Raw genomic sequence first — 11,988 nt, forward strand, 5'->3', positions numbered from 1 at the left:
GCCAAAGCCGTCATTCCTGCTTTAGCGCATACCTTCCCAACTGAGTTGTTCTCTCCTTCTCAGGGTTCCTCTCCCCATCCTCTCCTACCTCCTTTTCCCGCTGACTCCATAGAGAATGAAGTGAGCCTTTCATTTGCTCCTCTTAGCAGTGGCCTTCTAGGGCTTTATTTCTACATTGTCAAAACCCCTAGGGCTGACCCTGCAGGGATGTGCAGCTCAGTGACCTGTGCCAGAGGATCTTTGATGAGGGGGACACAAGGAACCTCAGCTCTTGGCCATTCTAAATGAGATGTGGGTAGCGGAGATCCAGTGGAAAAGTAAAAATTTGACTTTGCAAATGTAGTATTAAGTTAAGTCATTGAGAAAGTTTGCCCTTAATGGTTAGTTACATTTACAAAATACCTTGTGTATACCATTTATATATCAAATTGATCTTGGAGGTTTTTATTTGAATATAGCGTGGACTGTTCAAATATTTTATGATGTTCATGTAACATGGTCCTCTGTTACATTTTTAAAATGCCTATTTTTCCCTGGCTGGTGTGGATTAGTTGGTTGAGCACCATCTTGTGCACTCAAGGGTCACCAGTTCGATTCCCAGTTAGGGCACATGCCTAGGTTGCGGGTTTGGTTGGTCCCAGTTGGGATGTGTACAGGAGGCAACTGATCGATGTTTCTCACATTACTGTTTCTCTCTCTCAAATCAATAAAAAAATAAATAAATAATGCCTTTTTTTTTTTCTTTGTGAACTTAAAATTTTAGGGATGATAAGATAAATCTTAGAGTCTTGTGTTAGAACAACGGTTCTCAGTCTTTTTGGCCTTAGGTTCCTTATACTTTCAAAATAAGTCACTGAAGACCCTAAAGAGCTTTTGTTTATCTGGGTTATATTGGTCAGTATATTAATATAGATAACTTTTAAACAAAAACAATTACATTTTCCAAAACAAAGGCCACCCTTTCGTTTTACATATTTGAAAATGCCTGACTGAGTAGAGACGGCTGGATTCTCGGGTCTGCTTCTGTATTTAGTCTGTTGTGACATACTGTGTTGTTGATTTATTGTATTGTTGAAATACTTGACGAATGTTGTTGGAAAAAGGAGTGTTTTAATAGCCTTTTCAGATAATGTGAGTGCAGTAGTCCCCCCTCCTTCACAGTTTCACTTTCTGCAGCTTCATGTATCTGGTCAGCTGGGATACAAAATATTAAAATTCCACAAATAAGCAATTCATAAGTTTTAAGTTCTGAGTAGCATAATGAAATCTCATGCCATCTTGCTCTGTCCTGCCTTGGATGTGAATCATCCCTGTGTCTAGTGTACCCATGCTGTGTTCGCCACCTGCCTGTATTAGCCATATTGGTCATTAGACCGTCGAGGTAACCCAGTGCTTGTGTGCAAGTAACGCTTATAGCAGGCCTAATCTGCGTCACAGCGCCTGTGTCATTCACCTCACTCCATCGCACATCAACACCAGAAGGGTGAGTACAGTAAGGTATTTTGAGAGACCATAGTCATACACATTTTATTACAGTATATTGTTATACTTGTTCTAGTTCATTATTAGTTATTGTTGTTAATCTCTTAACTGTGCCTAATTTATAAAATAAACTTTACCGTAAGTATGTATGTATAGGAAAAAACATAGCATACATATAGGGTTCCACTTGGGGACTTGGAATGTAACCATCCCTCTAGATAAAGGGGGACTACTATATTCTTTGACACTGTATCAAAACTCTGACAAGTGGTAGTTTCTTCAGATTAATACAGAATTTGAAATCATATCAAGGGACTTTTTGTATTTTATTAAATTAAAATCCACTGGTCTGTCTTGCCTTTTGAATGGCTCTTTAACCTATGCATGATTTTGACTTGTAACTCCCTTAAGAGGGTCTTGCAGACCCCCAGGATCCCTGGACTACCCTTCGAGCACTGCTGTCAGAGATTCTGGAAGGGGAACAAGATGAACTCGCTCGGAGTCGGAGGGATAATGGAAGCCGAGGGAGGGTGGCTTTGCCCGAGGTCATGCAGTCAGCTTTCCATAGAACTGTGGCTAGAATTTAGGTTTCTTCTTTTTTTTAAAAAAAATTTTCTCTATTATTTATTTTTTTGTTAACCCTCATCCAAAGATATTTTTCCCATTTATTTTTAGATAGAGTGAAAGGGAGGGGGAGAGAGAGAGAAACATCAGTGAGAGAGAGACACATTAATTGGTGCCTCCTGTGCAGGCCTGACTAGGGCCAGAGAGAGAGCCCACACCATCCGGTCTTCAGGCTGATGCTCTAACCACTGAGCAACTGGCCTGGGCGAATTCGGTTTCTTGACTGGTTCTGTAAATAGGGCTCCAGTGCCTGGCCCCACCTCTTTGCCTTTTGGAGAAAGTTGTCTCCTGTGACCATGCTCCTTAGGGTCCTGAATGTGTTTGTTTACCTTTCCTTCCTTGTTTTGTCTCAAGTTCCAAATTACCCAAGGTCTCATTAGATTTCCAAATAAAATATTATGAGCTGTGGCAGTTGAATTCTGTGGCTGCTTTGTGTGTATAAAATGTGTTTTTAAGTAATTGATCATCAAAAGGCGTTTGGGCTACATGGAAGTTTGAAGTACACCTCAGGTCTTTGTCTTGCACAGAAAGGATCCACCCCAGCGGTTCTCTTAGCAGACTGGAAGGATCTTTTGGGTACCCAGTGAGTACTATACTTACTGAACTCTTTTCAGTCTTTGACTAATGGGTGCTTTTGAAGGGGTGTTGCGTAAAGTTTTGGACTGAATGTTTTCATGCTTTTAAGACTTTTTTTCCTCTTATAAATTAGCATAAATGCATGGTTTTGTTTATATTCTTAATGGGGAAAAAGTATGAGTGGCACTTGCTGTGGGAATATAATATCATTTGAAGAAATTTAATATACGACTGAAGGTCACAAAAATTAATAAAGACATGGAAGTTTGGAATGGATTGTTTTATATCAAAAGCAGGATAAGGATGCTGCCTAGGACCACAAAGACATTTCTGAAAATGCATGGGCTGCCCTGCTGTGGAGAAGCTGTGTGCGTGTGGAGTTTCATGATTTTAGTGTGGACTCTCCAAGAGCGGTCTGCTTTGTGAGCAAAGGATGTGTGTGTGTGTATGTGTGTGTGTGTCTGTCTTTGTGTATATTTTTTCTTCTGTGTATTCTCCCCCCAGGGTGTGTCTAAGGACTGTGCCCGCATGATTAATTCCATTGATTTGTGGACAGTCACCACTCTATAGACAGGTGTCCTTATCTTTGAACTTATCAGGGCAGAAGAACCTTTTGCTCCACTCTCAATATTGCTGTGAGGGGCTGCCCTGCGGTGGAGAGGCTGTGTGTGCCAGGAGTGTCCTGGCTTCAGTATGGACTTTCCAAGAGTGGTCTGCTGTGAGGGGCTGGACTGGGCCTGGCTGTGAGTTTCTTCATAATTATAGTCTCCTTTTAGCAGACCCAATATATTAAGCTGTAGATATTAACATATTACTTGGGGATTAAATATTTGCCTTTTAGAGTGGTTCTCTTTAGAATTCCTTCATACAGCTAATTCTCCAGTTTCATGAAGGTGGAATTTGATTCCCGGATCTATTTTGTAGGAATACAGGTCCTCTTTAAGGCACATCACTTCCGTAATCGCTCTCCTGGTTTCCTTGTGCGAGAGGCAGAGCCCCTCTTCGCTGGGGATTGTAGCAGGGTTCACATGGAATGAGGAGCAAATGGAAAGAGGCATTTTTTCCTTTTCAACTTCCCCCCTCGTGTCTGTCTAACAGTTTCTAAGAGCTTATTTTTTCCTGATCCTCTATGTATTTATTGAAACCTTTTACACGCACTGCAGTGGGGAGCATGCAGACTTACACGGAATGAGTGTGAGATGTTGCCCCAGTCTCAGTGAGTTGATACTTTTTTTTTTTTTTTAATTTTTAATTATTTTTGTTAATCCTCACCTAAGGATGTTTTTGTTTGTTTGTTTTGTTTTGTTTTTAAGAGACGGGAGAGAGAGAGAGAAACATCTATGTGATAGAGACACATAGATTGGTTGCCTCCTGGAAGAGCCCAATCGGGGCCAGGGCTCAAACCTGCAACCTGGGTGCATGCCCTTGACCCAGAATAGAACCTGTGATCCTTCATTCTGAAGGCCAGTGCTCTAGCCACTGAGCCAAACCAGCCAGGGCTGAGTTGGTACTTTTAGCTTTTTTTAAATTATTGAATTTATTGGGGTGATATTTATTAATAAAATTTTATTTTAATTTTTGTTAATCCTTATCCGAGGGTATTTTTCCATTGATTTTTTTTTTTTTTTTTTTTTTTTTTTAGAGAGAGTGATAGGGAAGGAAGGAAGGGGAGAGGAAGAGAGAAACATGAATGTGAGAGAGACACATTGATTGGTTGCCTCCTGAAAGACCCCGATTATGGCCAGGATCAAACCTGCAACCCAGGTACATGCCCTTGACTGGGAATTGAACCCAAGACCCTTTGGTCCGCAGGCTGACACTCTAACCGTTGAGCCAAACCAGTGAGGGCATTAATAAAATTTTATAGGTTTCAGGTGTACAGTTGTATAATACATCATCTGTATATTGCATTGTGTGTTTACCATTCCAAGTCAAGTCTCCTTCCATCACCATTTATCCTCCCTTTACCTCCTTCTACCTCTCCCCACCCACCTTACCTTTCCCTCTGGTAATCACCATAATGTTGTCAGTGTCTTTGAGGTGGTTTTGTTTTGTTTTGTTTGTTTGTTTTTGCTTAATCCCTTCATCTTTTTCACCCAGTGTCCCACCCCACCCCCACCCCTTTGACAGCTGTCAGTCTGTTCTCTGTATCTGTTAGTCTCTTTCTATTTTGTTTGTTAGTTTACTTTGTTAATTAGTTTCCACATATAAGTGAAATCATTATCTGACTGGCTTATTTCACTTAGCATAATATTCTCCAGGTCCATCCATGCTGTTGTAAATGGTAGTCTAGTTTCGTTTTTTTCCACATATCTGTCCAATTTTCCCAACATCATTTATTGAATAGACTCTTTTTACCCCATTGTATGTTCTTGCCTCCTTTGTCAAATATTAATTGACCATAAAGGCATGGGTTATTTCTGGGTCGCTGTTCTGTTCCATTGATCTGTATGTGTGTTTTTATTCCAGTACCATGCTGTTTTGATTACTATGTCCTTGTAGTATAGTTTGCAGTATAGTTTGATATCAGGTAGCATGAGTCCTCTAACTTTGTTCTTTCTTGAAATTGCTGTGACTATTTGGAGTCTTTTGTGGTTCCATATAAAATTTTGGAATATTTGTTCTAGTTCTGTGAAATATGCCATTGGTATCTTGATAGGAATTGCATTGAATCTATAGATTACTTTAGGTAGTATGGACATTTTAATGATGTTAATTTTTCCTATCCATGAACGAGGTGTATACTTCCATTTATTTGTATCTTCTTCAATTTCTTTCTTCATTTATTGAATTGGGCTGTCTTACCTGTGTTCTGAAAGGCTGTGCCCACATGGAAGTGTATGTGTGTGGGGTTGGAACCCCTTGGAGGCAGAATGTAATTGACGATGCTATTGCCTCCAAGATCATCTTTCCCCTGCCATTTTTCTTTTGCTGCTTTTTAAAGGAGATCAGTAAGAGCAAAACTGCCTCTTAAGTAGTTGGTATGGTTCTAAAGATCTGAGAAGAGAATTAACTGTGTCATTTCTGTAAAGAAATTTAGTGGCTTATGGAAGGGAAAGAGAGAGAAAAACCAAATTTGGTGCAATTTAAGAAATTCATCACTTTCCAGTTTCTTCTCTGTAATGGGTATCTGATGGTCTGGGTACTATTTTAAAGTATCCTCTGTTGTTAAAACCTTTTGAATTGGAGGCTGGACCAATGTCTCCCCTGTTCTAAACGCATGTGTGGTTGTTGCATGTATAATTTATGTTTGTTTCTAGCAGGAGTTTGGGGCTGAGGTTTTTGTTTTTGTTTTTCTTCTTTATTGATTTTAGAGAGAGAGGAAGGGAGAGGGAGAGAGACAGAAAGATCTATGAGAGAGAACATTGATTGGTTGCCTGCTGCATGCCCCCCACTGCGGACTTGCCGCACACCTGGGCATGTGCCCTGACCAGGAATTGAACTGGTGACTTCTTGGTGCATGGGTCGATGATCAACCACTGAGCCACACCCACAGGGCAGGGCTGAGGTTTTGAAGATGTTTGTTAATTGGGGGTTTACAGGTAGCGTTTCCTTGTTACTGTTCACTTTACGTGATTGACATGCTTGCACCACCACACAATTTCTTCTCTAAAATGACAGGCATTCAGGTTACCTAAATGTACTTGCTAATTAAAAACTGTTCTCTAAAAGCCACTCCGTAATCAGCCAAGCACACTGTAAGCAAAACACTTACCTCAAAGCGGTCTAGGATGAACAGGGGTATGCTGATTACAAACACGGACTTCAAACACAATGTAGTTACTGATGAATTATCATCATACTAATGTTCAGAAATAAATTTCACTATGAAAGCAGCCGACATCTAATTGACTTACTACTTCCTTTCTAAGACCTACTGAACTAAGAACGTAAGATAGTCATTCCTTCAGAAGTTTGGAATCTGTTACTCAGTGAATGGTACCCAGCATTAATTATGTAATTTGTATTTGTGGATCACCTCTTTTCTCTGTACTTCAGTGCCCTTTGTAGGTGTTTTTGGAAATGTGTTATTAATGCTAAAATTTAAATTTTACTACTAAATCATTTCACAACTGTTCTTTGCTTTAGTTGTTTTGAGAGGCTAAGTACATGACCCATTGGGGCATACACATTCATAATTGCTATGGCTTTAAACTGAGCAGTCTTAGACTTAAGTTCTAGTTTTCCAAAACACTAAAGGATCCAGCTTGCTTTAAAATTTTGTTTCTCTTTCTGTTCAGAGAACATAGAAGTTCTGTTTCAAGTTGTGTCTGCACCTTAATAAGAGATTTCAGTTCTGAAATAGTATTATTACATGTTGAATAATTAGAGGCTTGTGTTTCAGTTTTTATTTTGGGAGATGGGAGGAATTTTAGGATGACCTGAGTGTTGATGTGGTTGTCTGCAGCAGTTTGTCTTGGCAAAGATTATTGCTCTTGTGTTCCTCCCCCCATTTTATTATTAAAAGTTGGAAATATATAGAAAAATGGAAAGAACTGGTCAGTGAATCTTTATGTTAACATTTTGCTATATTTGCTTTATCACAGAGCAGTCCACCTAGCTTTCTCTTTACCTTGTTTTTTTCCCCTCAAGAGGAAATGACCTTTTTGGCTAATAGTAAAGCGGAGAGAGAAACCGACAGAAAGACGTGCACAGTGCCTGCACATACAGACATAACAGAGCAGGCTGGCAGATGAGCAAATGGATGTGAGTGAATGAATGAGCTGAGTACAACATGCTTCTAGCTCTAGGATACAAAGAAACAATTCCCAGCTAAATCCTCGCCCTTAGAAGAAAAAGGCAAACCACTTTGCCAGGCAGCCTATATGAAGCCTTCAGTGAAGGTCAGCATGGTCAATATGGCTGGTGGAGTTCAGAAGAGGGACTATGCTCCCAGAAGTACAGGACAGTTGACAGAGGCTTTTTGAGAGAAATGGAGCTGGAACTGGACCAAGAGGTAGACCATAGCCTGAGAGCAGAGATGGGCACGGGGCATTCTGAGCCATGGGCAGCCTGAGGCTCCCACATACTTCGGGGAGTGACAGTATGGTGAGTAGCCAGGTGCCCACTGGAAGCCCTTCATTCAGGCGATTGGAGAGTGAGCTGTCTTCTTCGTGCTCCAAGGCAGGGCCCTCGCCTGTTCTAGGCAGGACCCACTGCCTGTTTCCTGAGCACTCCCAGTTACTCCCACTCCAGGACTCTGCCCTTGCTGCCCAGTCTGCCTGGCACACTCTTCCTCCAGGTGGCTCTGTGGCTGGCTCCCTCTTCCTTCTGACCTCTGTTCAGAGGTGACTCCCCTGCCCCTCTCCCTACCCCATATAAAATAGCAGGTCCTCTGGGACACACCATTCTCTAGTACTCCCCAGCATTCTTCTGCTTTGTGCTGTGTCCGCAAAGCATAGCATAGTGCCCGTGATTGTATAGCCATATGTGTATGTATGTAAGTATGTACGTGTGGGTGGGTGGGTGGATGGGTAGAGAGAGGGAGAGAGAGAGAGAGAGTGAGTTGGTGCTCAGGAACAGTTGATGTGTGAAGGAATGAACAAATGGGAATTCTGAGGTGGGCAGAGAGTCACCAAAACAAGCTCAGGGTCATTGCAGTTGGGAAGGTTGAAATTTGGGTGTGTTTAGCTTGCCCTGCTTAGAAAAACTCCAGGGAATTCACTCATGGCATTTTGTCTTTGAAAGATTCATGCTCCTAAGTGAAGCCCTTGGTGATCTTGATGCCTCTGGTCCTCTTCCCAGGACCTCTGCAGTGGACCATGAGTCGGTAATGCCCACTGAGGACCTCTGGGAGCCATGTCAGACGAATCCACCTCAGGGAGCGATCCAGACCTGGACCCGGACGTGGAGCTGGAGGATGCGGAAGAGGAGGAGGAGGAGGAGGAGGTGGCAGTGGAGGAGCACAGCAGGGATGATGAGGAAGATCTGCTGGATGGTGAGTGGCTCTAGTGAGTGACAGAGGTGGCCTTATCTTTTCTTCTAATGGAATTTTTGCTGGCTGAGCGTGCTGTTTCCAGTTGGATTTTTTAGGTCATCCATCATGAGAAGACAGAGACTGGAAACACAGCAACGGTGAACTCATGTCCTTCCCAAGAAATGGATTGTTCTATACAAGCCTTGCTTATGTGCTGGAAGGACCTTTAGCATTTATTTAGCTCGTCTTTGCCAGGCCCAAAGATTTGTGAGTGGAGCATACTTACCCGAGTCATGGAGGAATTAGTGGCAGAGTCTGTGACTGCACTTTGTGGTCCGGAGCCATGGACCTATGAGGTGGCCACAGATAGACACGGGGTAACAGTGAGCGCTCTGTGAGTTTCCTGAAATTACACTCGGAATTCTGCTTGTGTGGACATGAGGGGATTCCCTGGGGAGAGATTCCCAACTTTGCAAGCTTACAGCATCTCCTGCAGTGCTGCTCTGCCCCCAGCCACTCCCCGGGACTGAATTGCTCCGCAGCTGCTAGGCCCCTCTGGACTCCTCCGTTTGCTCGGCCTGTCTCTTCCTTTGCCCCCAGCTAGTTGAAGTGGCATTGGACTTCCTTTTTGTCTCCAGTCTAATGTGAGGGCATCTGGCCAGGCATAGGACTTCTCCATTCTAGCCTTTCGTGGCATGGGGTTTAATTGTCTGTAAGCTTCTTATTGACTGAGGAATGAAGTTTTTGTCTATTTCTAACAGACCACCCTGGTGGAATGACACATTGCATCGGATTGTCATTGCTTGGCTCTGAAGGAGCCTAGGACAATGTGCTCCTGCCACTCTTCATGTTCTCTTTGTTCACCGATGTTCCTGTCTTCAGTTCTCATTCCTCCCGACAGCTGCCATATGGCTCAGGGATCAGTTTCCCCTCATTCGGGCTGTTTAGAAGTCTCTGCCCTATTTCCACTTCACCTCTGGCATGGACTGTTTCTCGTTTTCCCCCTGACAGCATCATTTGCTGTCCACCACTAGCTTATCGAGTTGGCGTTCCCCACCCCCTGCCCCCAGCTGCTCCTGTACTTCTTCCCATAAGTCGAATGAGTAGAAATAGTGGAAGACAGTGATGTGAGGGTGCACTAATATACTGTCTTGCTTGGCTCTCATAAATCCTAAGATGGTGTTAGAGTTCCCAGGTATCTGCATCACTTTTATCACTTTTTGCTTTTTATCATTTGGGTTCTCAGAATGATATTTTCAGATGTCCCTAGACCTCTTGTCAGGTTTGGGTTGAGTTTTAGGTGCTGTTGGTGAGTATATGGAGATATATATTATCTTCTCTCTTGTTTTTTTGCAATCCTTTTATCCTTGTCAGATTCTTAATTATTCAAAAATTACATACTTTCAAAGACTTGACTATTATTTATTTAGAAGTGACAAGAATTTAATTGTGATTTGTCTCAGAATAGTGCAGTTGTGCAATTAGAATGTTTTTAAAAGAATATTTATATAATTCTCAGGTAAAATTTTTTTTAACATTTGCAGTGATTTATGTGAAGTTCAGAGTGATAAGAAAAATGTTTTATAGGTATGTTTCCTTCTCTTGCTCTGCTGGCGTATCTAACTTCTTGGAGTTTGAGTCAAGGACCATTTTTATGTTCACTAGTGTTAGAGCTGTGCACTCCCCCAGTCCCCAGTAAAGTGGTACTACTTTTGTTTTTTTTTTGTTTGTTTTTTTTTTTTCCTCACCCGAGGACATTTTTCGATATTTTGTTCAGATAGAGTGAGAGGGAGAGAGAGAGAGAGAGAAACATCGACGTGAAAGCGACACATCGAGTGGTTGCCACCCACACGACCCAACCAGGGCCGGGGACAAACTGCAACCAAGGTACGTGCCCTTAGCGGGAACCGAACCCGGGTCTCTCCGGACCGCAGGCCAACGCTCTAACCGCTGAGCCAAACCGGCCAGGGCTAAAGTGGTACTTCTTGCCCTCTCATCTTGAGCGCTCTATGCAGTTTTGCTGAAACGTCTGAGACCTGTCTAGTTCTTCCATCTTGCCCTTGCTTCCTCGGCTTGCTGGTCATCCCACAACCCTAACAGGCAGAGCAGCCAGCTACTCTTTAATTAAGAATAGCTATGAATAATCTAGTCTTAATTAGTATAGTGTGAAGTGGCCCTTTGTCTTCTTAGAGCAGTGGTTCTTTTTTTTAAATCCTTACCTGAGGATTTTTTTCCATTGATTTTTGTTTTAGATAGGGAGGGAGAGGGAGAGGGAGAGGGAGGGAGGGGGAGAGAGAGAGAGAGAGAGAGAGAGAGAGAGAGAGAGAGAGAAAGAGAAGAACATCAATGTGAGCGAGACACATTGACTGGTTGCTTCCCACGTGACACTAACCCGGGCCAGGGATCAAACCCACAACCGTGGCACATGCCCTTGACTGGGAATTGAACCCGAGACTCTCCGGTCTGCGGGCTGACACTTTAACCACTAAGCCAGACTGGCCAGGGCAGAGCAGTGGTTCTTAATCTGGGATGATTTTGCCTCCTGGGGGACAATTTACAATGTCTGAAGACATTTTTGGTTGTCTTGACTCCTAGGCTGTGAGGGAGTGATGCTCCTGGCACCTTGTGGGTAGAGATAAAGGATGCTGCTAAACATCCTGCATTGCATAGGAAAACCTCCTCCTATGTACAGTTATCCAGCACAAAATGTCAATAGTGCTGAGCTTGAGAAACCCTTTCAAAAAGGAAACTAGTACTTCAGCACTTTTTATTTGACATTCCCTCTATTGGATAACAATAGCTCACTTTTATATTGCTTCGTCTTAGTTTATAGAAACATCTGAACAATCTTATTAACTTTTTCCAAGAACTGTTCTTTGGCTTTGATGATCCCCTCTACTATGTTTGTTTTCTTCATAATGTCTACTTTACAGTGTTCCTCTTTCTAGTTTTGGGTTTATTTTGCAAATCTTTCAAACTTCTTAACACATTGCGTACTGCATAGAAATCTCTAAGACATATGCCAGGGACCACATGTTTTTGGGCAAACTACACGTTAGGTTCTGAGCTGCACTCATTTGAACCAGCAGATACTCACTCCCTAGCTACTTCAAGAATATAGAACCGTGTGCTGTTTTTCGAACTTCTACTCTCAGGGTGAAGAGTCACAAATACAATAATCCTATATTACCCTGAGTTTCAAAAACTGAAATAGCTAATGCAGGTGCAAACCTGAGTTAACTCGTGAGCGGTCAATGTGTTAAGAATGTGCTTAGCTAATTTTAGCCCCCCCCCCCCCCAATATAAGCATTTAAAACTATAAATTTCACCCGGCCGGTGTGGCTCAGTGGTTGAGCATCAACCCCATGCATCGAGAGGTCGCCGGTTCG

At 42.5% G+C, this 11,988-nt stretch overlaps 1 protein-coding gene across 1 annotated transcript in view; it reads left to right on the forward strand.

Annotated features, from left to right (window-relative positions):
- Window positions 1–2,572: 2,572 nt before the first annotated feature.
- The window catches only part of RAD54L2 (RAD54 like 2), a 60,506-nt gene continuing 51,090 nt past the window's right edge, over window positions 2,573–11,988 (forward strand). The window contains exons 1-2 of the mRNA XM_036266353.1: window positions 2,573–2,689; window positions 8,428–8,620. Coding sequence (XP_036122246.1) covers window positions 8,482–8,620 — 139 coding nt within the window. The 5' untranslated portion in view covers window positions 2,573–2,689; window positions 8,428–8,481. The remainder of the gene's footprint in view (window positions 2,690–8,427; window positions 8,621–11,988) is intronic.

Source organism: Molossus molossus, unplaced genomic scaffold (assembly GCF_014108415.1).
Source record: "Molossus molossus isolate mMolMol1 unplaced genomic scaffold, mMolMol1.p scaffold_m16_p_18, whole genome shotgun sequence".
Taxonomy (NCBI): domain Eukaryota; kingdom Metazoa; phylum Chordata; class Mammalia; order Chiroptera; family Molossidae; genus Molossus; species Molossus molossus.